The 26,664-nt window shown below is 29.9% G+C and overlaps 1 protein-coding gene and 1 pseudogene across 2 annotated transcripts; both read left to right on the top strand.

Annotated features, from left to right (window-relative positions):
- Nucleotides 1–271: 271 nt before the first annotated feature.
- On the top strand, nt 272–20,366 carry LOC132252585 (receptor-like protein 15). 2 transcript variants are annotated; one of them, XM_059739622.1, is made up of 10 exons: nt 272–734; nt 1,761–1,916; nt 2,019–2,093; nt 5,209–5,364; nt 5,453–5,518; nt 11,050–11,205; nt 11,295–11,369; nt 13,965–14,111; nt 16,086–16,232; nt 17,455–20,366. In XM_059739622.1, the coding sequence occupies exons 1-10, from the start codon at nt 311–313 to the stop codon at nt 19,662–19,664; spliced, it is 3,612 nt and encodes a 1,203-aa protein (XP_059595605.1). In that variant the 5' UTR covers nt 272–310; the 3' UTR covers nt 19,665–20,366. The 2 variants fall into 2 exon arrangements, with proteins under 2 accessions (XP_059595605.1, XP_059595606.1); XM_059739623.1 differs by lacking the exon at nt 11,295–11,369.
- A 225-nt stretch (nt 20,367–20,591) lies between these two features.
- LOC100250015 (uncharacterized) lies at nt 20,592–24,140 on the top strand (annotated as a pseudogene).
- The last annotated feature ends 2,524 nt before the right edge of the window (nt 24,141–26,664 follow it).

A 26,664-nucleotide genomic window follows, 5' to 3' on the forward strand; every position in this document is an offset into this window, starting at 1 on the left:
TAACATGTACATCATGACTTCATTGAATCTCTCACAAGGAAATTTTAGTTTGAAAGACTTCATCTTTTAAACATGTGGCACATATTAAAGTGAGACCAAGTCTTCCCTATAATTTGTATCTATCACAATTTCTTTCCTCATAAATAGCCTTTTTGAATAGAATTAATATAGACTTTAGCATGCAAGATGGGCCCTGTCAAACTACTAGTCAAGATAATTTGTAGGTAAGAACGATGGACCAACTATATTAAATACTCTTCGTCTATTTTCATATCAAGAGCAACTTAATATTGTCTTTCTTTTGTACTTCATGTTTGAACTTTCAATGGAGAGTTTGTCATCTAAATATTTGATGTGGGTTTTTATACTACTCTTGGTTCAAATATGTGGATGCAAAGGTTGCATCGAAGAAGAGAAGATGGGTTTGCTTGAATTCAAGGCTTTTCTTGAATTGAATAATGAGCATGCAGATTTTCTTCTCCCTTCATGGATAGATAACAACACTAGTGAATGTTGTAATTGGGAGCGGGTTATTTGCAATCCCACCACAGGTCGAGTTAAGAAGCTTTTCCTCAATGATATAACGCGACAACAAAATTTCTTGGAAGACGATTGGTACGATTATGAAAATGTTAAATTTTGGTTACTAAATGTCTCCCTATTCCTTCCTTTTGAAGAACTTCACCATCTAAACTTGTCTGCAAACTCATTTGATGGGTTTATTGAGAATGAAGGTATGTTACTTCTCACCTTTAAAATTTCTTTTCACTTATACTCCAAACATTCTAAAGGAACTACTAGCATATGTTCTTAAAAGTGTTCAGGTGGAGACCAAATGGTCACTAGTAACTATTGAATTTAATATAAGAACAATTACATATTATTAAAATTTATAATGTAAATTAACATTTAAACAGAACAATAAAAAAATTATTATTTTAGAAAACTATAGATTACATTAGCCTTATATATATAAGCATACTTTTTATTTATGCCATCATTTCACACTCAACCCAATAAGTGGGATTCAACTAAGAGTGAGCAATTTCACAATTATTAATTAACAGGAACACTTAGGCTCCCATATCCTTATCCTTTTTGCTGAATTGTCTTTCTTTATCTTCCATTCCTAAAAAGCTTGATTTCTATATTCCAAATTGATAGAGATTGGTTAAAGAAAGGTGATCACAAAATTTGACTATTGCTTTCAAATGAGGAATCACCATCTTCAAAATTTCACATTTACAAAAAAAAAAAAAAAAAAAAACTAGCCTCGGGTAAGGTCCAAGCCTTATTGTTTTAAGCTGATGTCGGGTTGGTTTAATAATGAACAGAGTAAATCCTAACCCATGACCATCTACGCATTTCCAAATTCCACCCATCCACAACCCATTAATATGACATTTTCAGGGACAAAATTTAATCAATTAAACCTATTAGATGGATTCTCCATACAATGTTAAAATGAATATAAAAACTTTAATTCAAAAAATAATTTCCTTTATTTAGTTAGGATTCAAATTATAGGGGCACAAAACATGAAAATTTTCATGTTTAAAATTCACAAAGATCACAAAAGCTCTTTGAAGCTCTATGGACTATTTTATTTCTAACAGTTAAACACAAAAATCACCAAATTGAATTAGAAACTTGGATGCATATTCTTATATTAAAGACATGTAAGCTTACATATTTAAATATGAAGATCTCAACTTGTAATTACATGCTTCTAATTAAAGTTATATTACTCTATTTTACAGGATTTAAAGGGTTATCAAGTTTAAAGAAATTGGAGATCTTGGACATAAGTGGTAATGAGTTTGACAAAAGTGCCTTAAAATCTTTGGGCACAATAACATCACTCAAGACATTGGCTATTTGCAGCATGGGACTGTATGGATCTTTTTCCATTCGAGGCATGTTATATGTCCACATTGTTTCTTTGAAATTAAGTAAAATATATTTCTAACTTTTAATGTTCCTTAGTTAATCTCTCTTTTGATTCATGTTTGTTGCAGAATTAGCTAGTTTGAGAAATTTGGAAGGGTTGGATCTAAGCTATAATGATTTGGAAAGCTTTCAACTATTGCAAGGTACTTCATTAACTTGCTAAAAAAACTTATAATATTTTGTTATTAAATTAAAGGTAAGATTAACAAACAATTTCTTCCCATTAGTTACTTTTCTTTGTAATATCATTAAATTTGATATAAAGTAGTCTAAATCATCCTTTCAATTTATAAGTTTTAATTAAAACGCATCAAGCATGCACAAGATGTTTAATATAACTAATATTTTCATAAGTAATTGAATTTTTTTTATGAATTAATTAACTTGATTATCAATAAATACTTACATGTATAAGATTAATATAGTTTCATAAGTATTTTAAAATTGTCTTACAACACACACACACACACACAGGGAAAATGAAAGGTATGTGATACCTTTATGCTATGTTTGGTTCCCAAAAAAATTGAGGGAAAATGAAAGGAGAAAAAAGTAGAGAGGAAAAATAAAAGAAAAGAAAAAAAGTGAAGAAAAATATAAAATTGATTAAAGTAAATACATTATTTTTATATGTTACTTTAAACTTGTTTCACTTATTTTAATTCTTCAATGTAAAGATGAAAGATTTGAAAATGCAAAAGTTTCTAATTATTTTTTATTATATTTTATTTTATTTTATAGTTTTTACAATACAACCAAACATAATAAAATCATTTTCTTTAATTTTTTTTTTCTTTTCTTAATACTTTTCACGAACCCTTAAGTTATGTTTGGTTTGCAGAAAATATGAGGAATAGAAAATAGAAAAGAAAATTAGAAGGAAAGAAAAAATGAAGTAAAATAAAAATAAATTTAAATTTAATAAATTATTTTTATATGCTACTTTAAACTTATTTCACTTATTTTAAATTATTTAAACTCATTTCTAATAAATAATAATGGAAATTGTAGAGAAGTTTGTGTTATTCAAGCTTTGCAATGACTTTTCAAGGTGAAGGAAAATATTCTTGCTGAAATTGAAAAAGGAAATACCTTCTTAAATAGCCTATTGACCGAAAACACATTGCCCTAACATATACACACACCTTTATTATTTATACAATCATGTAATACTTAATCCAGTTAGTGGGATTCTAGTGGTTGTTTCTATCTTGGTTTCCAATATTTCTGATTGATAGTGTTCGATTAATGAAATATCATAAATTTTGACTCTAATAAGGACCAATCCTTATTAAATGTAATTGGGTTGACCCAAGACTAAATGTTAGACCCAACTAATAAAAACCCATCTGTTTGTTGGAGTCTAAATAACCCGGCCTTAGGTAGGGCCCATGCCTTATTATTTTAAGATGTAGTCCAACTGGTTTGACACTAGATTGAGTAAAGCCCAACTTTTGAGCTTTTGTGCATTTCCATCCATCCACAACCTATTGGCATGGGCAAACTTTGGTCAATTAAACCTATTATAACTGTATACAAAATTTTAAGTTCAAAAGATAATTTTCCTTATTTAGTTAGGATTCATATTAAAAAGGCACAAAGCACGAATTTTCATGTTTAAATTCACAAATATCATGAAAGCTCCTTCAAGCTCTATGGACCATTTTATTTGTAACATTATTTTACTCTTAATTATCAAATTAACCAACAAATTCTTCTCATTACTTATTTTTCTTTTGTAATGTCATCAAATTTGATGTAAAGTAGTATTGGTCATCATTTCAACTTTTAGGTTCCAATTGGATGCATCAAGCATGTGCAACATATTTGATATAACTAATATTTTTATAAGTAATTGAATTTTTTTTTCTATAAATCAATTAACTTGATTATCAATGAATACTTTCATACATGATATTGATGTAGTTTCATAAATATTTTAAAATAGTCATAGAAGTCTTTTATCTGATTCACTAGAAAGAAAAATAAATTAAACTATTCTAATGAAAATACTTGATGATTTGAAGTGATTGCTTTTGATTTTATTTGATTGCTACCATTATTAATTGTTAGAAATTGGCAACAAATACCCATTTTGCATCACTTCTATATGCATAGGGGGAATGAATTATATTTCATAGAGCTAACAGGGCAAAACTCATACTTTTGGAATTATGGAAAAGGTTGCTAGAAAGCTAATTAACCATTTATATTATGATTAAGACTAGTTGGGTTAGAAATAATTCATATGGAGATTAAAAAAAACTATGTAATTTAGTTTAGTAGCAAGGGTGCTATTGTAATGATTAATGATCTGCAACTTGAACACATCTACTAGTGTTTTCTACTTGTATAGCTAAATTTATGTTACCACTTTGAACTACAGTACTTACATGAGAAGAAAGCTATTCTTTAGTGATAATGCAAAAGAAATTAACTATCAGTTTTTGTTAAACTAACAAGTGATAGTTTAGATATGGTTTGAATACACTTCCTTTCTTCTATTTTTTTATTTTGAAAAAAAAAACTCTTTAATGAAATATAAGAAATCTTATATGTATAAAAAGTAAAGACTTAAACAAAAAAATTCTTCAAATTTGAAAATTTTCGAGAAGTATTTTTAAGAATTTGTATTTTTAGTATAATAATTCCTATATTTTGTATAAAAGTTTTTGTTTAAAAAAATAGAAGTGTATCCAAATTACAAATTAATTGTTAAATTAAGAATGTTTCTCAGATCAAGAGATAATGAAAGTTGTAGAGAGTTTGCATTACTCAACCTTTGCAATTACTTTTTGAAGATAAAAGAAAATACCTTCCTACATAACATAAAATGACAGGTTCTGGTTTGTAAGAAACAAATAAATGATTGAGGATATGAATAAGACTTCCTTTATAATAGATATGTAGAGAAGAATAGTCGATGATAGGAGGTGAAAATCTTGTAATAAAATATCAATATCGGTTATAAGATAATCAACATTTTCTCTATTTCTTGTACCTATGTGATTAAGAATCTTGTAGCTCCCTTATTGAAATATAATATAAAAATATAAATAAACTATTTAGAAGTGCATGTAGTTTTCAACATGAGGAAGTTCAAAAGCAAGTTAATTATGATAATTTTCTGTTGTCTATATTGAGCACAAATTATTTTTGCTAAAGGTTCAATTGTTCTATGAAGGTTAAAAGTTTGAATTGTTTACATATGCAAATGTGAAATTTGAAATTTTATAATTTTTTATAATTTTCTTGTAGATTCAAAAAGCTTGTCCATATTCAAAAAGCTCGAGACCTTGAACCTCAATTACAACAAGTTCAAAAACACTAGCCTACAACAATTGAATATATTTACATCCCTTAAAAATCTTTCTCTAAGAGGGAACTATGTTGGAGGATTTTTTCCGATCCAAGGTATGTGTAATTATTATTATTACTTTTAATGATAAAATATTATAATTGCCAACATCTTTTATCTTTTTTCCCCTCAATGGTGTTGCAGAATTATGCACTCTAGAAAACTTGGTGATGTTGGACCTAAGGGGGAATTTCTTTATTGGCATGCAAGGTAAATACAAAGTGAAGTTTTGGTTATATATATATCATGTAAGAACATAACTAAAATCAACATTCTTTGCCTATCAATTTGTGCATGACTATTATTTAGTTATTCTTCGTAACATAATTGAAAGAATGTCTAGGTGTACAACATTTAAGAATTTTACATGGCACAATGAAAAACATGGTAATCAATGTATGCAATAAAATTCTAATAGTTGAAAAAGAATTTTCTTGTAATTTTATGTTTGTGTATAGTAATCAAAGAGAAAATCATGAAAATCTATATTAGTTAGACTTTATATATCAATAGACAAAAAAGAAAGAAAAAAAAAAGATTAGTTCCTTAACTTATCCTAAAATTTTCTAGATAACAAGGAGTTTTTTATTTTGGGCTATAAGGTTTACAACCTGAAAAGTGAAGATGATTAATATTAGTAATATAATTTTGAAATATAAAAATTAATGAAATAATGTTCTCTATAACTATAATTGCAACTGCAACTATTAATAAAAGATAATAAAAGTACTTTAGGCTTTGAATCCATGGTTAGGTTTGCAATTTTTTGATGATCAATAAAGCTACAACTTATGCTGCAAAAGGCTATACAAAATGTATTAGGAGCATTGCTAAGCTCATTTATCAATAAAAGAAATCCAGTAATACTTTGATTGGAAAAAACCTAGAATCATGTTTGATATATTAATAGGTGAAGAAACAAAATAACAATTCCATGGTATTAGTTAGTTTGATATCTCTTTTGTTATATGGAATAATTATTCCATTTTAAAATAATTATTTCATCTTATCGCTAGAACAAAAAATTTCAGGCGGTTATATGGGCTTTTGGGTTTCTTAAGAATTTAAGCATTTATGGGTCACCCATATATATATAGGAAGAATAAAAAAAATATTCTATGGAGACAAGGGTAGACACCCATAAATGTACATATAATTATTTAAATAAAAATATCAATAAGAAACAATATACAACAAAATAGAAAATTTTAATCTTCTTAAATTTTTTAAAATAAAAACTAAATGAAAAAAAAATTAAGAAGTAAAAATAATAATAAAAAGGTCAAGAATACAAATAGAGAAGTAAACAAAATACAAAAAAATACATAAATTAAAATTAAAATTTTTAAAAAAATACATAGATTAATATGAACACCAAATGAGGTTTTTTGAGATAGACTTAGTTAGACTTGAATTAGATGGATATTAAAAAAAATTAAAAAAAAAAATCAAAGAAATAAAAACTAATTAGATGCTAAATATTGGATTAAAATAACCAAATGAATAAAGAGTAATTATTAATTTTTAACATTTTTTATTCCCTGGAATTATTATTTTGTGTATTAAATGTATTCTGAGTGTAGTGGTATAAAAAATGTAGTTAAGAATACTATGAAGAATAATAATAGTGATGATAACGGTGACGGCACTTAATACCTTTTATTGTACATTTAGAAAAAAATGAGGTTCTTGATCTTTATGGAGATTATCATTACTCATCCGCAAGCATGTTGATAGTTGAAACTACTTAATTATCAAAAATTGAATTTCTAACCTTCAATTTTTCTCTCTCAAATGTATATGTGGGTGAGAAAGCACTAGGAAGATTATAAGGTCTCACATGTATATGAGTCATAGGATAAAAAATATAGAGACAATACTAGCATTTATTTGATCTAGTGGCAAATAGAGAAATATAACATAACCATAACCATAATGTTCTAACCTTATATATACCAGAACCATGTTTCCTTCATTCAATTTTGCAACTTTTTCTTTTCAAATTAGAATGTAACTCGTAGGATCCATTGCCCATCAAAATTTTGAATCAAATATTATAAGATATTTCACATTTCTACCTACTAAAGCATGAGCTTCAATGTTCTCATGCACTTTTGGCTACTAAGTTAAAGAAATCTTTGAGGATTAATGGAGTTTCTATGAGTAGCAAAGCATTATAATCACAAAGTCTTATCAGTGATATGCAATTTGACCAAGAACTTATTCCCGACTATTTTATGACTTTTATGACTTTTCTTGGCTACTTGTAGGCAAGCTAAAGAAATTTTCTGGTTTGTTCAAGTCTAAAAAGTGGTTTCAAGTTTAGGGCCAAGCTTGGGCTGCACCTAGGTCCTTGGGCCTTGTTCAGCTCCACGTTTAAACCAACCTTGAGTCCATCTTTGTAATTTTTCTCCCAATTCATTGATTAATATTAGGATTTTATAGAGCCTATAAATTGACCAACTAAATAAAGTAGGTTCATAAACTTTTAGGTGAAAATTTTCTCTCTAATAAATGTTAATTCAAGAGTCTCTGTAATATTTTTATATTCATATTAATTGGTATTTAAACCGGCCTTACTATATTAAATTCAAATACCAAATAGTGAATACTATATCTGCTACTACCACTATGATGGTCATAAACATAGAATGCTCCTTTTTTTAGAGTCAATTGATGCTTATAAACAACTTTGTTTGAAAATAAAATACATCGAGTGATTGCATCAAGAGATTGATGTAATAATTGCATACTTGATCTTGATAATGCTAATATGAGTTGACTAAATAAATGAGTATTTACTTATAAGGTAGCCCATAGAACATTATTTGTGGAAATATTCATGCACCTCTACATATGTTCGTGATAACTTAGGTTGATAAATTTAAGAAGAACAAATTCATAACCTTGGGCATAGTTAGTAAGAAATTTCACCAATAGAGTTTGGTATCATGATTCTAATTGTTCAAATTGTTTTAAAGGAGTATTTTAAATTGCATGTTAATTTGCTTCTAATAAATGGAGAGAAACCAATTCAAGAAGAGAATTGTACTCAAGCTATGTATAGCATTCATGAAGATGTAGAAAATATTGATGAACTTACTTTTGAGCAAGTTGAAATCATAATTAAATAAAAGAACAAACCCAAGGGTTAAGATTGTCAAGTAAAACTTTAACTAAAATTTATTGATTTTTTAAATGCCTATTAGAGGGACAATAGAAGTTCTAGATAGAAAGTAAGAACTTTTCTAAGGAATCACTTGTTAGATTTTAAGTGATCAATAAATATAATGTCCAATTTAAAACTTTTATAAAAGCAATACTTCTAAAGAATAACTTGATTTGAATTTAAAGTTATTATTGATATTTGTTTATAATGGATGTAGTTAATCAACTGAACATAGTAAAAAACACATAAATTTTTCAAAATACCTTCTAGTTGTTGGGTATATTTAAGTAGTCATCCATATCTCATTATCTTTTCACTCACATACTAATCTCCTTATTGAGTATTTACCAATTACAAGTAGGTTGAAAGTTACTTGAATTTAAGTCACTAATCAATGTTAACTTGATAACAAATAAGTCTCTCTTTGAAACTTGTTTTACAAGATAGCGAAATGTAGTTGATCAATCATCAAAACAATGTTTAAGCATTAGGATTTAGTTGTTAATTTTTATTTTTTATTTTTTGTGCTTAAACAAAGACAAAAATGATAAAAACTCCTTAAAAGTACATAGTAATTGAATTTAATTTATACATCAAACAAGAACAAACTAGTCTTGGATTTAAAATTCATCAGGTTTTGTAATTATAATTCCTAAAAATTTGTAAGGCAACAAAATTATTGGACACTAGGTTATTGGGTGTGTATGACTAAGAGGTGAAGGAGGGTTCATCTTATACAAAGGATGATTTGATTAATTTTAAAGATTGGATAAACAATAATTGCATATTCAAGTAAAAATAACATTGCTAAAAAGGAAAATAAGTATTTTAGTCCTCAAACCTAAAATGGCTAAAAAAATTTAATTAATACAATACAACTTCACCTACAAAAGAAAAAAAAAACCCAAAACTTTTCAATAGCACAACTAAGTCCATTTATCAAAAGCTCTATGAACAACAACAACTATCAAATCACATAAATCATGTTGTTTTCAAAGTGCCCTCGATGTTTTAAAACTTAAGATATTACATAAAAATCAACCAATAGTGTATGACATTATAAAAAACATATCCAAATCCATTGTCGAACTTAAACTAAATTCAACTTTATATGCATAGTCGCAAGTGCGTCTTTTTGTCCTTCAATTTGGGTCAAATTCAGATGTTAGTTTTTTACACGACAAGGGATTATCAAGATGATAATTCATGCATATAAATAGTATTACTAATATAAAAAAAGATGGTAAATGCAATTTTTTTGTATTCACTCACCATTTGGCATATCAATAAGAAAAAAATATATAATAGGTGTTATCAATAATATTACTCATCACTAGAAAGTATAATTTTTCATTTTTTGTCACTATTTGTGCACTTTGGAAAGCTTGCTAGGTACAACAAATTAGCTCAATGAAGAAATTGATCAATTCCTTCATTTCTAAATAAATTTGCATATACACTAGAATAAAAACAACTTTTTAACTTAACAAGTTGACTGAGTCTCAGAACTTAGTAGGTTGAAGACATAAACTTCCATCCAAACTCATTTACTAGCACCACATGTTGGAAAAATAAATAAAAATCAAAACACCTGAGTATAGTTGCAAACCAATCTAAATATAGAGTGAAATCTACCTTTCTTTGAAAGTTTAAAACAAATTTTTATTTTTATGGTAAGACTATGCAGTACTTATCCCTCTCTTACAAGTCTATAATCAGTCCAAAGCATGGGATCTTGCATAAATTCTTGAACTCAATTAGCCTTTAATCGATGCCTTTCAAGTAAATGTAAAACCTGGTGTACTTGTTCTTGATTCACATCCTTGTCACTATTATCATTACTTGTTCTTGAATATAGAACCTTATTGTCTATTAACAAGCAGACCTATGTTCCTCCATGATTCAAGAGTATTATGTTTTGTTCATCATTAGTTGGTCTTGCTCTAAAGCTTCTTTTTTATGACTATCAATAACCAAACTTAGATACCAAAATTTATGCAAGAGAGCATGTACTTTATACAGTCAAGAACTTGTGAGTTTAGATTTTGTTATCTAGGTAAAAGAATAAATTGGTTTGTTAAAATAGCTAGCATTAGGTATCTATTCAATTCCTATCTTAGACAATAAAGATAGAAGTGATCAAATACATTCTTATTAAGAAACATTTGATACCAAAAGTGATGTAAGACAACATAGTTCCTCTATTCAATCAAGTTTAAGGCTTAGATGAACCTATGAATTTATATTAATTAATTGGGAAAGAGAATAAATAGGCTAAGTAGAAGTGATAGGATTGTAATAGCATTAAGTTAATGATCTTGTTTAGGTCTTCTACTAAATTAGAGAAGAAACAAACAAAAGTAATCAAACGTGTTAGTGATAATTATATCTACTTAACATTGAGACAATAGTTGTACTAATGGTAATTATATTATTTCTTGAGAGTTTAAACAATATATATTGAAAATATTTTTAAAGGTTTAGCAACTACCAAGGTTATGATCAACTACGAGCTTTTTATTTTTAAAAATATGAAATATTAATATCTTTACTTTTTTTTATCTTCTTGTAGGTTTTAAAAGTTTGCCTGAGCTGAAAAAGCTGGAAATCTTAAACCTTCGTTATAATTGGTTCAACAAGACCATTATAAAACAGTTGAGTGGACTCACATCCCTTAAAACACTAGTTGTAAGCAACAACCATATTGAGGGATTTTTTCCTTCCCAAGGTATTGCTTATTCTTTTAATATCCTTAGTAACCACTCTACCATGATTTTTTTTTTTCAATTTTTTTTTCTTACTTGAACCATCTTATAGAATTATCTATTTTTGGAAACTTGATGACACTGGATTTAAGCTGGAATAGATTCAATGGCTCCCTATCAATCCAAGGTAAATTCTAATCAGAATTATCATTATATTTAGGGCATATAATAAATTAATTAAATTATTTTATCTATTATCATTACTTGGTTATTTGGATTTTCTTGATATTGTTTAGCATTTTACATAGAAAAATGAAATGGAAAAAATCAACTCATGGTTAGTGTTTAAGCATTGGGCTAGAAGTATATTTGTCTTCCCAATTTAATCAAAGAGAAAAGTTATAAATAACATAATTTAACTTATACCTTATATTGATTGAAGAGGTTAGACTACTTTTGGATTTAATGGTCAATATTTTTTGAAGATAGGGTTTCCTAAATTTGATCAAAAGAACTTCAATTTAAATTACCATAACTACATAAAGTTGTGACTAGCATAATTAAACTCTTTTATTAATAGATGTTCATAGACTAGTATTATAATCCCACACACACAGATAATCAAATTTTGAAATTAGACTTCAAATAACTATGCAATATACGAAACTACAAAATGAATGGTAGGTCATAATTAATTAAATTCGTACTATATTCAATGTTGGTCAACACGTGTCAAGTAAAAGTTTTAGCCTAAGTGTAAGGGCTCACTTGCTCCTATATAGATGTTATTCACTTTGGGTCAAGGCCTACTTTAAAATATCTCTATACATTTATGAGAAGTCTACTTTAAAATAACCTATTCTCCGGAAATCTTTCTTCCCCTCTGTTACCTAATCTCACATCCTTGGAGTACATCGATCTCAGTTACAATCATTTTGAGGGTTCATTCTCTTTCGGCTCTTTTGCTAATCACTCCAACTTTCAAGTGGTCAAACTTGGAAGGAATAACAACAAATTTGAGGTAGAAACTGAATATCCAGTTGGTTGGGTTCCCCTATTTCAGTTGAAAGCTCTTATGCTATCCAACTGTAAGCTCATCGGTGACCTTCCTGGTTTTCTTCGACACCAATTAAGATTAACCGTGGTTGATCTCTCCCATAATAACTTGATTGGAAGTTTCCCCATTTGGCTACTTGAAAACAATACAAGACTAGGATCTCTAGTTCTGAGGAATAACTCTTTAATGGGTCAACTACTTCCCCTGAGACCTAATAGTCGTATCACTTTATTGGATATCTCAGACAACCGACTTGATGGGGAACTTCAACAAAATGTGGCCAATATGATTCCAAATATTGAGTTTCTAAATTTATCCAGCAATCCTCCCCTTCATTTCATCCATATTTGGATCTACCTTTAAATCTCTATTGCATACAACCCATATATGATTCCCTCTAAATTTAGCCTTCATTTCTTGTTAAGAGGTTTTAAAAGCCAGCAATTTAATTTACTTTCATCCTCTAGATAGATGAGAACTCTTATATTTATCCAATGATAGGTAACATTTTTGCAAATTCTTTTATTTGATTTTTTTAATTGGTCTTAAAAATAAGTGTTAATAAAGATCCACAATATAAAATAATAAATTATATCTCAATTGACCTCAAGATACTATTTACTTCTACTAACTCATTTTACATCTCAATTGTTCTTAAAAAGTCTATAATGGTAATTAACTATAGAATTCAAGTTTTAATTATGCAAAAAATATATAAAGGTTTTTAAAATTAATAGAAAAAGAGATTCTGATAAATAATAAGTAGATCGAAACATTTACTTCTAGAAGTAGAGAAAGATGGAGGATCATAAAAGTTGAAAAAAGAATAATTTGGAAGTCATAAAATTTTGGAAAAAGAATAATACATAGAGACCTCATTAACAACAAGTAACAACTAATTGTAAGTAACCATGAAAAAAGTAAGGAGAAAAATAAAGGAAAATCAAGGAAAGTGGCAAATTTTTTCATCCCCATAAAAAATGCTAAGGAAGAAAAAGGTGAAGAAAGTTTAAAGAAAGTATATTTTTCAAAAATTGAATTTTCTTTCCCTTAAAGTTGGTATGGACAACCAAACAAGAAAATGATTTTTAAATTCTTTTTTGACCTTTTTCTATCATTTTTTTTTTCCTTACTCTATTTCCTTTCCCTCAAACTTTCTAGGTAGTAAACATTACCTAAGATAAATAAGGAAGAAAATATTTTATCATTTATTTATTTAGTATTTTTCTTACCTTTTTTTGTATTTTATCCAAATATAAGAAAACTATTTTTCTTTATTTTTTTTATTTTCCTTGTTGCTTTTCAAGAATCAAGCATACTTTAAACTCTAATTAAGAGTTTTATCTCTAGACTATAATACTAAATCACTTAAAAAAAACTCCTAACATCGTTTATGTTCATCTTTCTTTTTAAGGATTTGAAAAACCCAATAATTTGGAGAAAACTGATTCTAGGAAGAATAATTTTTAGAATAAAAGATTATTATTTAAGAAGATCATAAATATTATAGTCATTGTTGAATATGATAAATGATTAAAAAAAAAAGGTAGTTGGAAATTTAGATACTTTTATAAGACAAATGCATTTTTCTAGTATGGTATGAAAAAAGGTAAAATGATAGGCTTTGATCATTTTTTAAGGTAGTTTGTTTAAATCATTTTAATTTATTTTGATTTAAGAACAATAACTTTTATTACACTGGTTATTTTGATTTTCTTTTGATAGATTTTGCAAGCTTAAGCAATTTGGAGGTATTGGATTTGAGTGATAATTCATTTAGTGGGATCCTTCCATCGTCTATAAGATTGTTGTCTTCTCTCAAGTCTTTATATCTGGCTGGAAATCACCTCAATGGTTCCTTACCAAATCAAGGTACATATATTGTGATTACAGGCTTTTTTGTTTTCTTTTTTAATATCTTGTTTGTTCTTTATGCCAATTAAGTCATACATGTCTATTAATTTTTGGTATGCAATGAAAAACTTTATTTTTAATTCATAAAGACCTCATCAATCGTAAGTAACAACTAATTGTAAGTTTGGGGGCATTGACAAGACGAGGAGATGATTGGTTACATGTCTTATCCTCTTTTGTAGGCTTCTGCCAATTCAATAAGTTTCAAGAGTTAGATCTTTCTTACAACTTATTCCAAGGGATCCTTCCTCCATGTTTGAATAATTTCACATCTCTGAGGTTATTGGATCTCTCTTCCAACCTATTCTCCGGAAATCTTTCTTCCCCTTTGTTACCTAATCTCACATCCCTGGAGTACATCGATCTCAGTTACAATCAGTTTGAGGGTTCATTCTCTTTCAGCTCTTTTGCTAATTACTCCAAGCTTCAAGTGGTCATACTTGGAAGGGATAACAACAAATTTGAGGTACAAACTGAATATCCAGTTGGTTGGGTTCCCCTGTTTCTATTGAAAGCTCTTGTCCTATCCAACTGTAAGCTCATCGGTGATCCTGGTTTCCTTCGACACCAATTAAGATTAACCGTGGTTGATCTCTCCCATAATAATTAGACTGGAAGTTTCCCCATTTGGCTGCTTGATAACAATACAAGACTAGGATCTCTAGTTCTGAGGAATAACTCTTTAATGGGTCAACTACTTCCCCTGAGACCTAATAGTCGTATCACTTTATTGGATATCTCAGACAACCGAGTTCATGGGGAACTTCAACAAAATGTGGCCAACATGATTCCAAATATTAAGTTTCTAAATTTATCCAACAATGGTTTTGAAGGTATTCTCCCATCCTCAATAGCCGAAATGAGTTCCTTACCGTCATTAGATTTGTCTGCTAATAGTTTCTCAGCGGAAGTACCAAAACAATCGCTTGCGGCAAAATATTTGTGGCTTCTGAAATTATCAAATTATAAATTTCATGGTGAAATATTTTCAAGGGACTTTAACTTGACTCAGTTAGGGTTTTTGCATTTGGACAATAATCAGTTCAGGGGAGCACTGTCAAATGTAATCTCCAGAATCTCTAGGTTGTGGGTGTTGGATGTGAGCAACAACATGTCAGGTGAAATTCCAAGCTGGATAGGTAACATGACCGATTTGACTACATTGGTGTTGGACAACAATAGTTTTAAAGACAAATTACCACTTGAGATTTCTCAATTGTCGGGGATGATATTTCTTGACGTTTCTCAAAACGCTCAAGAGCATGGAGTATTTAGAGCATCTACATTTGCAAAGGAACATGTTTACAAGATTGATACCCAGAGATTTTCTCAATTCCTCATATCTATTGACTTCGGATATCAGAGACAACAGGTTATTTGGAAGTATTTCCAATTCAATCTCTAGACTTTTAGAGCTAAGAGGAAACCTTTTAAGTGGTTTCATTCCATATCGGCTTTGTCATTTGACTAAAATAAGCTTCATGGATCTTTCAAACAACAATTTTTCTGGGTCAATTCCCGGATGCTTTGGTCATATCGGATTTGGAGATTTCAAAACTGAGCACAATGTGTATATACCGATGTTGGATTCATATTCAGAAAGCAATCCTTCTATATATACGGGTTACTTAATAAAATATTTATTTTTCTCTAGTGAACTCCCTGATGAAGTAGATGAAGTTGAGTTTGTTACCAAGAATAGGTATAGCTCCTACAGAGTAGATAAAAATATTTGTTGGGAATTTAGATATTTTTATAGGACAATATACAAGTATTCTAATTTATAAAAACAATGCATTTCTTTAGTTTGGTATAAAAAAAATGAAACGATAGGTATTGGTAATTTTTTTTGAAGTAACAAACGTTTTATTTTATTTGTATTTAAGAACAATGTTTTTTCTTATACTAGTTATTTTAATTTTCTTTTGACAGATTTTGCAAGCTTAAGCAATTTGGAAATGCTAGATTTGAGTTATAATTCCTTAAGTGGGATTATTCCATTATCTATAAGATTGATGCCTCATCTCAAGTCTTTATCACTGGCCGGAAATCACCTCAATGGTTCTTTACAAAATCAAGGTACATATGTTATGATTTGTTTGTTTCATATAGATTAGAGAAGATAAATATTGTAAAAAAAAAAAAAGTTGTAGTTAATGTAAGCTTGAAATAAGTATCTTGCCTTATAAATTATATAAGCATGTGTTTGTTCTTAATGAATCTTTACAACATTTAGAGTTACCAATGCTTCTAATTCATAAAGACCTCATTAAGAGTGAGTAACAACTAATTGTAAGTAATTGTGGAAAAAGTTAAGGAAAACAAAATGAGGGAAAAGCAAGTAATTAGGAAATTATTTTGTTCCCATTAAAAAATGCTAAGGAAGAAAAAGGTAAAAGAAAGTTAAAAAAAAGTATATTTTTCAAAAATTTATTTCTCTTTCCTTTAATTTTGCTATGGACAACCAAACAAGAAAATTATTTTATAATTCCTTTTTTATTTTTTTCATTCTCTCTCTCTTTTTTTCCCTACTCTATTTCTTTTCCCTCGAACTTTCTTGGTAGTAAACACAACCTAATATAAATGGGGAAGAAAATTTTCAGTTTTTTATTTTTTTTTTTAATTTTTTTAGAATGTTTTCTTACTTTTTTGTATTTTATGCAAATATAGGAAAATTATTTTTTTTTTTCTTGCTCCTTTTCAAACATGAATCACACTTTAAAAGAAAATTAATTTTTAATTAGGAGTTAAGATAAATTTAAGGAGAAACAATGAATCACGAAAAACAAAAAATTAAGGAAATTGAATTTTTGGAAGGAAGTATAATCAAATTGCTTCATTTGATACAAAATTTGAATAAAAATTCTTTCAATGAAAATTCAAGGAAAGGAAAAAACATTTTTGTCTCTAGATTATAATACTAAATCATGTAAAAAATCTCTTAATATCATTTATATTCATATTTCTTTTTGTAGATTTGAAAATTTCAACAATTTGGAATAAACTTATTCAATGAAGAATAATTTTTAGATTTAAAGATTATTATTTAAGATCATAAATATTACCATCATTGTTGATGTCTAAGAAGATCATATTCAACAATTTTTTTAATATGTTGTTTTTTATGGTAATTAATTGATGTCTTGTAATTTTTAATATTTAATGAAAAACATTATTTTAATTCATCTAGAGCTCTTAATTCATGAAGACCTCATTAATGGTGAGTAATAGCTGGCTGTAAGTTTGGAGTCAAAGACATGTCAAGGAGATGATTAGTTACATGTCTTATTCTCTTTTGTAGGTTTCTGCCAATTGAATAAGCTTCAAGAGTTAGATCTTTCTTACAACTTATTCCAAGGGATCCTTCCTCCATGTTTGAATAATTTCACATCTCTGAGGTTATTGGATCTCTCTGCCAACCTATTCTCCGGAAATCTTTCTTCCCCTTTATTACCTAATCTCACATCCCTGGAGTACATCGATCTCAGTTACAATCAGTTTGAGGGTTCATTCTCTTTCAGCTCTTTTGCTAATCACTCCAAGCTTCAAGTGGTCATACTTGGAAGTGATAACAACAAATTTGAGGTAGAAACTGAATATCCAGTTGGTTGGGTTCCCCTGTTTCAGTTGAAGGTTCTCTCTCTATCCAGCTGTAAGCTCACCGGTGACCTTCCTGGTTTTCTTCAATACCAATTCAGGTTAGTGAGGGTTGATCTCTCCCATAATAACTTGACAGGAAGTTTCCCCAATTGGCTGCTTGCAAACAATACGAGACTAGAATTTCTAGTCCTGAGGAATAACTCTTTAATGGGTCAACTACTTCCCCTGAGACCTACTACCCGTATCAGTTCATTAGATATCTCACACAATCAGTTGGATGGACAACTTCAAGAAAATGTGGCCCATATGATTCCACATATTATGTCTCTAAATTTGTCCAACAATGGTTTTGAAGGTATTCTCCCATCCTCGATAGCTGAAATGATTTCCTTAAGGGTGTTGGATTTGTCTGCCAATAATTTCTCAGGAGAAGTACCAAAGCAGTTGCTTGCAACAAAACGTTTGGAGATTCTAAAATTATCAAATAATAAATTTCATGGTGAAATATTTTCGAGGGACTTTAACTTGACTTGGGTGGAAGTTTTGTGTTTGGGCAATAATCAGTTCACGGGAACTCTGTCAAATGTAATCTCCAAAAACTCTTGGTTATCGGTGTTGGATGTGAGCAACAACTACATGTCAGGTGAAATTCCAAGCCAGATAGGTAACATGACCGATTTGACTACACTGGTGTTGGGCAACAATAGTTTTAAAGGCAAATTACCACCTGAGATTTCTCAATTGCAGGGGTTAGAGTTTCTTGACGTTTCTCAAAACGCTCTTTCGGGATCTCTTCCTTCTTTGAAGAACTTGCTGAATTTAAAGCATCTACATTTGCAAGGGAACATGTTTACAAGATTAATACCCAGAGATTTTCTCAATTCCTCAAATCTATTGACTTTGGATATTAGAGAAAACAGGTTATTTGGAAGTATTCCCAATTCAATCTCTGCACTTTTGAAGCTAAGGATTCTTTTGCTGGGAGGAAACCTTTTAAGTGGTTTTATTCCAAATCATCTTTGTCATTTGACTGAAATAAGCTTGATGGATCTTTCAAACAACTCTTTTTCAGGGCCAATTCCTAGATGCTTTGGCCATATCCGATTTGGGGAGATGAAAAAGGAGGACAACGTGTTTGGACAGTTCATTGAATCTTGGTATGAAATGAATCCTCATCTTGTATATGCAGGTTACTTGGTGAAACATTGGGGGTTCTCAAGTCCAATATATAAAGAAACTGATGAAGTTGAGTTTGTCACCAAGAACAGGCGTGACTCCTACAAAGGTGGCATCCTTGAATTCATGTCTGGATTGGATTTATCATGTAACAACTTGACAGGCGAAATACCTCACGAACTTGGAATGCTAAGTTCGATTCATGCATTGAACTTGTCTCACAATCAATTGAATGGCTCCATTCCAAAGAGTTTCTCCAATCTTTCTCAAATAGAGAGCTTAGACCTTTCTTATAATAAACTGGGTGGAGAAATTCCTCTAGAGCTAGTTGAACTCAATTTTTTAGAGGTGTTTAGTGTCGCTTACAACAACATCTCTGGTAGAGTTCCAAACACCAAAGCACAATTTGGGACATTTGATGAAAGCAACTATGAAGGTAATCCTTTCCTTTGTGGGGAACTATTAAAGAGGAAATGCAACACAAGTATTGAGTCACCATGCGCACCATCACAATCTTTTAAAAGTGAGGCCAAATGGTATGATATCAATCATGTTGTTTTCTTTGCAAGTTTTACTACTTCATATATCATGATCTTGTTAGGATTTGTTACCATGCTTTACATCAATCCTTATTGGCGTCATAGATGGTTCAATTTTATCGAGGAATGTATATATTCCTACTATTATTTTGCTTCTGATAGTCTTTCCAAGTTATCAACATATTTGTATAATTAGATGCTTTTAGTTGGATGATGTTTGCATAATTAACTACTATTTGTTTCCAGAGGATAGAAAGAAATGGGATGTATAATTGCTATGAGTTGAAACTTATGTACTTTGCTCAAATTTCGGCATCCTTTGCTTTTATTTTCAAGTTTTGTTATTTTTTATTTATTGTTTATTTCAAGATTTAACCATATTATGTTACTCTTATAAAGACAAATTCAAATTTTTAGGAACTTTTAGCATTAAAAGAATTTCACATTCAGATTTTAGAAAATAAAGAAGAAAGAAAATAATAAATAATTGGAAAAACAATTCAACAAAATATTAAATTATCATTTTAAAATTGTTTGGCATAGTATGGGAATTCTAAAATAATTTTTCAATTTGTTAGAAGCATTTATTTATTTATTGTAACAATGATTGAAATATCAATCACAAAGTAATGTTTTCTTTTCTTTTTAAGGGCAATAACACTTTTTCTTTTATTGTAATAATTGATAAATGTATTACACAATTATTTGTTTTAAAAAAAAGTTAGGGATGACACAATTAATAATTGAGGGTAAGTTAGGAATATTAATTATTTTCACTAGGTAGATATTTTGAAGGTTATTTTTTCCGAAACACATATTCTTTGAAAATAAAAAATAAAAGTTTTAAAAAAATATAATTTTTTTTAAATGACGCATGATTACATCATTCCCCCTAGATTATTTGTTCATTTAAACTTTTGTTTAAATAAAATTAGTTTTAATTATTTTCTTTTTGGAATTATATTTAACATTTATTTAAAAAAATAAAAAAACATAGATATAATATTGTTAATGAGTTTTCTTTTTAATATTTTGTAAAATAATTAAATTTAAAAATATTTAAATTTAATTATGGGCTGCCCATTTCAAAATAATAAGAATCTCATAATCTAATTTTTCCAAATTCCAGGTTAATATGCTAATCTAAAAAGAAAATAATAAGAATCTCATAACCTAATTTTTATGTGCTGATTGGGTTTTTTTCCTTTAATTAAAAAAAAAAAAAAGGAAAAAAACAGAAGTGTGCGATCCTCTTTCTCGAGTCTTCACATTTTGAGACACTGAACCCAAATCAAAATTAATCCTCCAAATTAATTTTCACCTCCAACCCAAGCCCTAACTGCTGCCCCCGTTTTCGTTTTCTTCTTTCCGAAAACCCTCTGGAATCGGAAGATTCATAATTCTTCAGAATTAATTTTCACCTCGAAGCCAAACCCTAAGTGCCTCATCTTCCTCTCATTCATATCCCAAAAGTAGCTTCAACAGTCAGGCCTGTAGCCATGAAAGCCGTAGTGATCACTACTTCCGGTGATCCCCAAGTTCTCCAAGTGCAAGAAGTCGAAAACCCTGAAATTGGAGATGATGAAGTTCTAATTAGAGTGGACGCCGCTGCCATTAACCGAGCAGATACGCTTCAGAGGAAGGGCTTGCACCCTTCCTCAAAGGCGGCAGTCCCTACCCGGGTCTCGAATGTTCTGGAATCATCGAAGCTGTTGGAAAAGCCGTCGTTCGATGGAAGGTTGGCGATCAGGTATTTCAATTGCCTAATATTTTGATTTCGTTTCTGTTCCTGTATTTTTCTCGGCTATCAAACACTAGGAACGTGTAAATAAGGAGGTTAGTTGATTGCGAAAACGGGAATTTTTTGTTTGTGTTTGTGTTAAGGAGTCTTTGTTGAGAATTTTATGATTAGTTTGTGATTTTATGATTAATTTTGTGTATCAATATAGGTTAATTATTGAGCTTATTGGTTTTTCAAATTTATGGTTGTAAGAAAATTGGTCAGTGTAAGGTTATGGGTTCATTACCAATTTGCTTACTGAAAATTTTTCCAGATATTGTGGGCTGGTTTGGTAGCAGAAATAAGAACTGTGTTTTCTTTTCCAAAACGGAAATAGATGCAGAAAACTTGTTTGGTAGCCTACTTTCAGAACTTGTGTCTGAAAATATTTCCTGATAATGAATTATTTCAGAACTTGTTTTTAAAAACTGCAAGCACTTTATCAATTTAAAAGGTTCTGAAACTTTTATGAAAAAACCATTTTCCATTCTACTAAGCAAACAGGCTTTATATTGTAACGGATCTATTGGCCATCTCCTTTGTCATGTTTTGTGAATCATGGCAATACTGGAATCCACTCCATTACTCTCGATTAGTGATTAGGAGAGAAAGCACCGATTTTAATGCTATCCTGTATGTGATTTTGCTTCCTCCTGAGTACAAGTTCATAATATACATGGTACATGGTACATGTCTGTATGACAGTTTGTGGTATACAGGTGTGTGCTCTTCTTTCTGGTGGAGGGTATGCTGAAAAAGTGGCTGTTCCAGCTGGGCAAGTTCTTCTTGTCCCATCTGGTGTTTCTCTGAAGGATGCTGCCGGTATTCCCGAGGTTGCATGTCCTGTTTGGTCAACTGTTTTAATGATGAGCTGTCTGTCGGCAGGAGAAACATTCCAGGTGAATTTTTGTTTTTTTTTTTTCTGATGCCTGATATATTTACCAGTACATAACTTAGCCTGATGGGGTTGTGCATATTCCAATGGTTTAAAAACGTCCAATGCACACAAATTTACACTGTTGGTGTTTAATATGTGTGCATCAATATTGGATTAGGGAGGCAGAAGAGCCATGGTTTTAATTAAAGCATTACATCATCATATTCTTATTTAGATACATCGTGTCACGATTTCATTGCATCCAAGGCCATGTTGTTTTTCATTGTATGGTTTGTCATGATAATTTCTCAACCCTTCTCTGGAAAATTATGTTGGATGGCTGATATTAATTACCCCAAAAGAAGAAATTTTATGTTGAAGTAAGATGAGTACCACAAAGAGTTACTTTTGGTTGTTCCTATCATCAAATGGGTGATTGATGCACAATCCAAATGGTAAAAAAAATTTCCCCCTTTATCCAGATGGAATTTTTATGCATGGATGAATTGTGAAATGAGGACTGATAATATTTCAGGTTCATGGGGGTTCAATTGGAATTGGTACGTTTGCTATTCAAATAGCGAAATACCGAGGAGCAAGGGTATTTGTTACAGCAGGTTTGCCATCACTATTCTACCTCATCTCATGGCACCAATTCCTTGTCTTCACATGTTTTCGACCATTTTTTACAGCTGAAAACGAGGAAAAATTAGCTGTTTGTAAGGATCTTTGAGCAGATGTGTGCATCAATTACAAGACTGAAGACTTTGTTGCTTGGGTGGAGGAAACAGGAGGGAAAGGTATATTCTATTGTATCCTAACAATAATTTCAGTTGAAGATGGAATTGCTTTTTATTTTTTAGTGCACCAAATCCACTAGTCTGGTATGTTTGAAAAGATAAATAGTCATCTTCCACTTGATTCCGATTGTGAAGATCTAACTCCAAAAATGTTGAATGACAGGTGTTGATGTTATACTGGATAATATTGGACGGGCCTACTTTGAGGGAGACATCGATAGTTTAAATGTTGATGGAACGCTTTTTATTATTGGTTTTCAGGGTGGAACAGTTGCAGAAGTAAATCTTTCAGGTTTACTTGCAAGGTGCCTTACAGTGCAAGGTACCACTTTCTCTATAGAAGATTTTTCTGTAGTTTTGGAGTTGAATCAATTTGATTAATCTCATCCAAGTTCAGAACTAAGGTGGATTCTGGCAAGCCAAGGAAAAACCAAATTACCATAAATTCTTTTTTTTTCTGGATTGTTTTACTTCTTGGAAATCCTGTTTCTCGATCTGGTCAGGTATATGGAAATTCCAAGGAAAATATGTTTTACATTTTCCATAATTGGAAACACTCAGGAATTTAATATTTTCCTATGAAATAGCAATGGTTTTCTAATTACAACATTTGATTTTCTTGTATCATCCCAAAGTATTTTTTAGGTGTTTGTTCTCTCTTGACACAGCTTTTAATCGGGTCTGTCTTGCTTTTCGATAGATCTCTTGACAAGTTGCTTTTATATCATACTTTCGTTATTGGTTTTGGATCATGCACCTTGCTTTGTCAGCCCTGTTATCACTACCCAAACTAGTAAATTATGCACAAAACTCCATGTGTCAGTAACTGTGGTTATTAGGTTGTATTAAATAATTTGTAAATACGGTGGATGAGTTTGTACTAAATGGCAATTGTTTCTGCAGCGGCAGGTTTGCGAAACAGAAGTCTGGAAAACAAAGCTGTAATTGTGAGTGAGGCGGAGAAGAATGTTTGGCCTGCAATCACAGGCGTACAAGTATTTTCCATTGACGGGAGCAGCAGAGGCTCACCAGCTCATGGAAAGCAGCAAGCATGTTGGGAAGATACCGTGCATTCAATTATGTTATGGTTATGAATGATCTTATGCCTCAGAGGGATGACATGATTTTAAAACTCTTAATGAGTATCTACTATCTTGAGTTGATTGTAGTTGATTGTAGTTTGAGCATGAAAATTTGAAGATCCAGAACAGCAAATGCAGAATGCCTATCAATTTGAAACCAGCATGGGTGGATGAATGGAGAGGTTCTTCACTGAATTTGTCCATGAAGTGGTTTCCATTAAATTGCTTGATTTGAAAAAGGAAAAAAGCATATATTGCTTATTTGAAGTTAGAACTTAAGTTGCCAGAATGGTTTATGCTTATAGTGCTGATTTTAAAGTATGAAACAAATTGGAACTAACACAAAAAGTAGTTATATACCACGAAAGAAATGAATAAATTTCATCTTATATCTCATAGTTATATACCACGAAACAAATAATTTAAAAAAAAAATAACTAAAATCTAGAATGAACTTTTTTTTAATCAAATCTTAAAACTTCTTTTCTAAAAAGAAATAAAATTGAAAACCTTTTATTGTTTATTTATTAGTTTAGGTAAATAAAGTTGTAAAAATCATGTATTAATAAAAATAATAAAAGGTTATGACCAATTTGCTCATAGTTACATTTTCTTCTGCAGCATTCTTAATGTTTGATATTTATTTAAAATAAAAATATATTCTATTTCAATATTTGGAATTTAAAAAAAGAAATGAAATCTCTCTCATATTTAATAAGTAATTTTTCTTTTTGTCAATAATATTCATAATTGAAATGTGTAACATTTACACATAAAAAAAGTGATATTATTTCTTTCAAAAAATATTTATTAAGTAATATAAATATTAGTATTATTTTATCATGTAAAGGCAGTGGGTAGGACTCAAGAGATATATGCATGGCATGTTAGAATTTTTAACCAATATTATCGAGGCTCAATGAGTTGGTACCAATATTGTCTCCAACAGCAAGATAGGGTTCCTTCACCTACCAATTCCATTGAACCACATCAATCCTCATTTTGGTACTAAAGGGTCATTGCAATGTAATATGTACAAATTATTGATATTTAATGAAATCAAATCTTTCATGAAACTTCATAATGAGTGTACAATTACAAAATTCACATTTCTTATCCACCAACATGATATAATTACATTTAATATCGCAAATTATATCATACATATATCAAAATTTTCAACAAAATAACTTTAAATTGTCTATTATATTTCTAATTACATTGTTATGAGGTTTTTCTTACATTTCCATGAGTTTTGATCACCTTTTGGCATACCGAAATTTTTTTCCAAAATATCCACCGATATTTCTCCGATATATCCGTAAAATCAAGTTACCGATATATTCGTGATTACCGATATTTTCATCCTTGCTCCTGAGAGACAAAGTCGAGGATCTTCTCGAGTTAAGTATAAAATTTCCTATAATAATTTTAATGCAAATGCAGGGAAGATGAGAGTGTAAGTTGCTAGTTTCAAATCGAATATGAGCAAGAAAAAGTCTTTCTTACCTGTTCAACAACTGACAATACATTGGCATAACAATTCCCTGGGTCGAATGTGCCACAATGCCCTCTTGGAGTTCCAAAGCTTGTTCACAGGTCAATCGAACTTGAGGGTTTTGGGACATGAACTTCAAGTTTGTACCAATATTGTCTCCAACAGCAAGATAGGGTTCCTTCACCTACCAATTCCATTGAACCACATCAATCCTCATTTTGGTACTAAAGGGTCATTGCAATGTAATATGTACAAATTATTGATATTTAATGAAATCAAATCTTTCATGAAGCTTCATAATGAGTGTACAATTACAAAATTCACATTTCTTATCCACCGACATGATATAATTACATTTAATATCGCAAATTATATCATACATATATCAAATTTTTCAACAAAATAACTTTAAATTGTCTATTATATTTCTAATTACATTGTTATGAGGTTTTTCTTACATTTCCATGAGTTTTGATCACCTTTTGGCATACCGAAATTTTTTTCCAAAATATCCACCGATATTTCTCCGATATATCCGTAAAATCAAGTTACCGATATATTCGTGATTACCGATATTTTCATCCTTGCTCCTGAGAGACAAAGTCGAGGATCTTCTCGAGTTAAGTATAAAATTTCCTATAATAATTTTAATGCAAATGCAGGGAAGATGAGAGTGTAAGTTGCTAGTTTCAAATCGAATATGAGCAAGAAAAAGTCTTTCTTACCTGTTCAACAACTGACAAAACATTGGCATAACAATTCCCTGGGTCGAATGTGCCACAATGCCCTCTTGGAGTTCCAAAGCTTGTTCACAGGTCAATCGAACTTGAGGGTTTTGGGACATGAACTCCAAGTTTGGTTGCCAAGAATCTCCAGGTGGAGGATCAGCTTCTGACACGTGCGCACACACTTCTTGGCCAGTTTGTGTTATTGCAATTTTAATAAATTGCAAAAAAAAAAAAAAAAAAATTATTGCGAGCAATTTTTTCTTTTTAAACAAACTGCAAAAATCCCTTTTTTTTTTTTTTAAACTGAATGGTTTTTTTTCTCCAACAAAGTGATTTTTTTTTTTTTTATAAAACTGCAAGATTTTATTTTTTTATTTTTTTAAAATAAAATTGCAAAGTCTTTTTCTTTTAAAATAAAAATTGTAGAATCA

This window comes from Vitis vinifera, chromosome 9 (assembly GCF_030704535.1).
Source record: "Vitis vinifera cultivar Pinot Noir 40024 chromosome 9, ASM3070453v1".
NCBI classification, from domain to species: Eukaryota; Viridiplantae; Streptophyta; class Magnoliopsida; order Vitales; family Vitaceae; genus Vitis; species Vitis vinifera.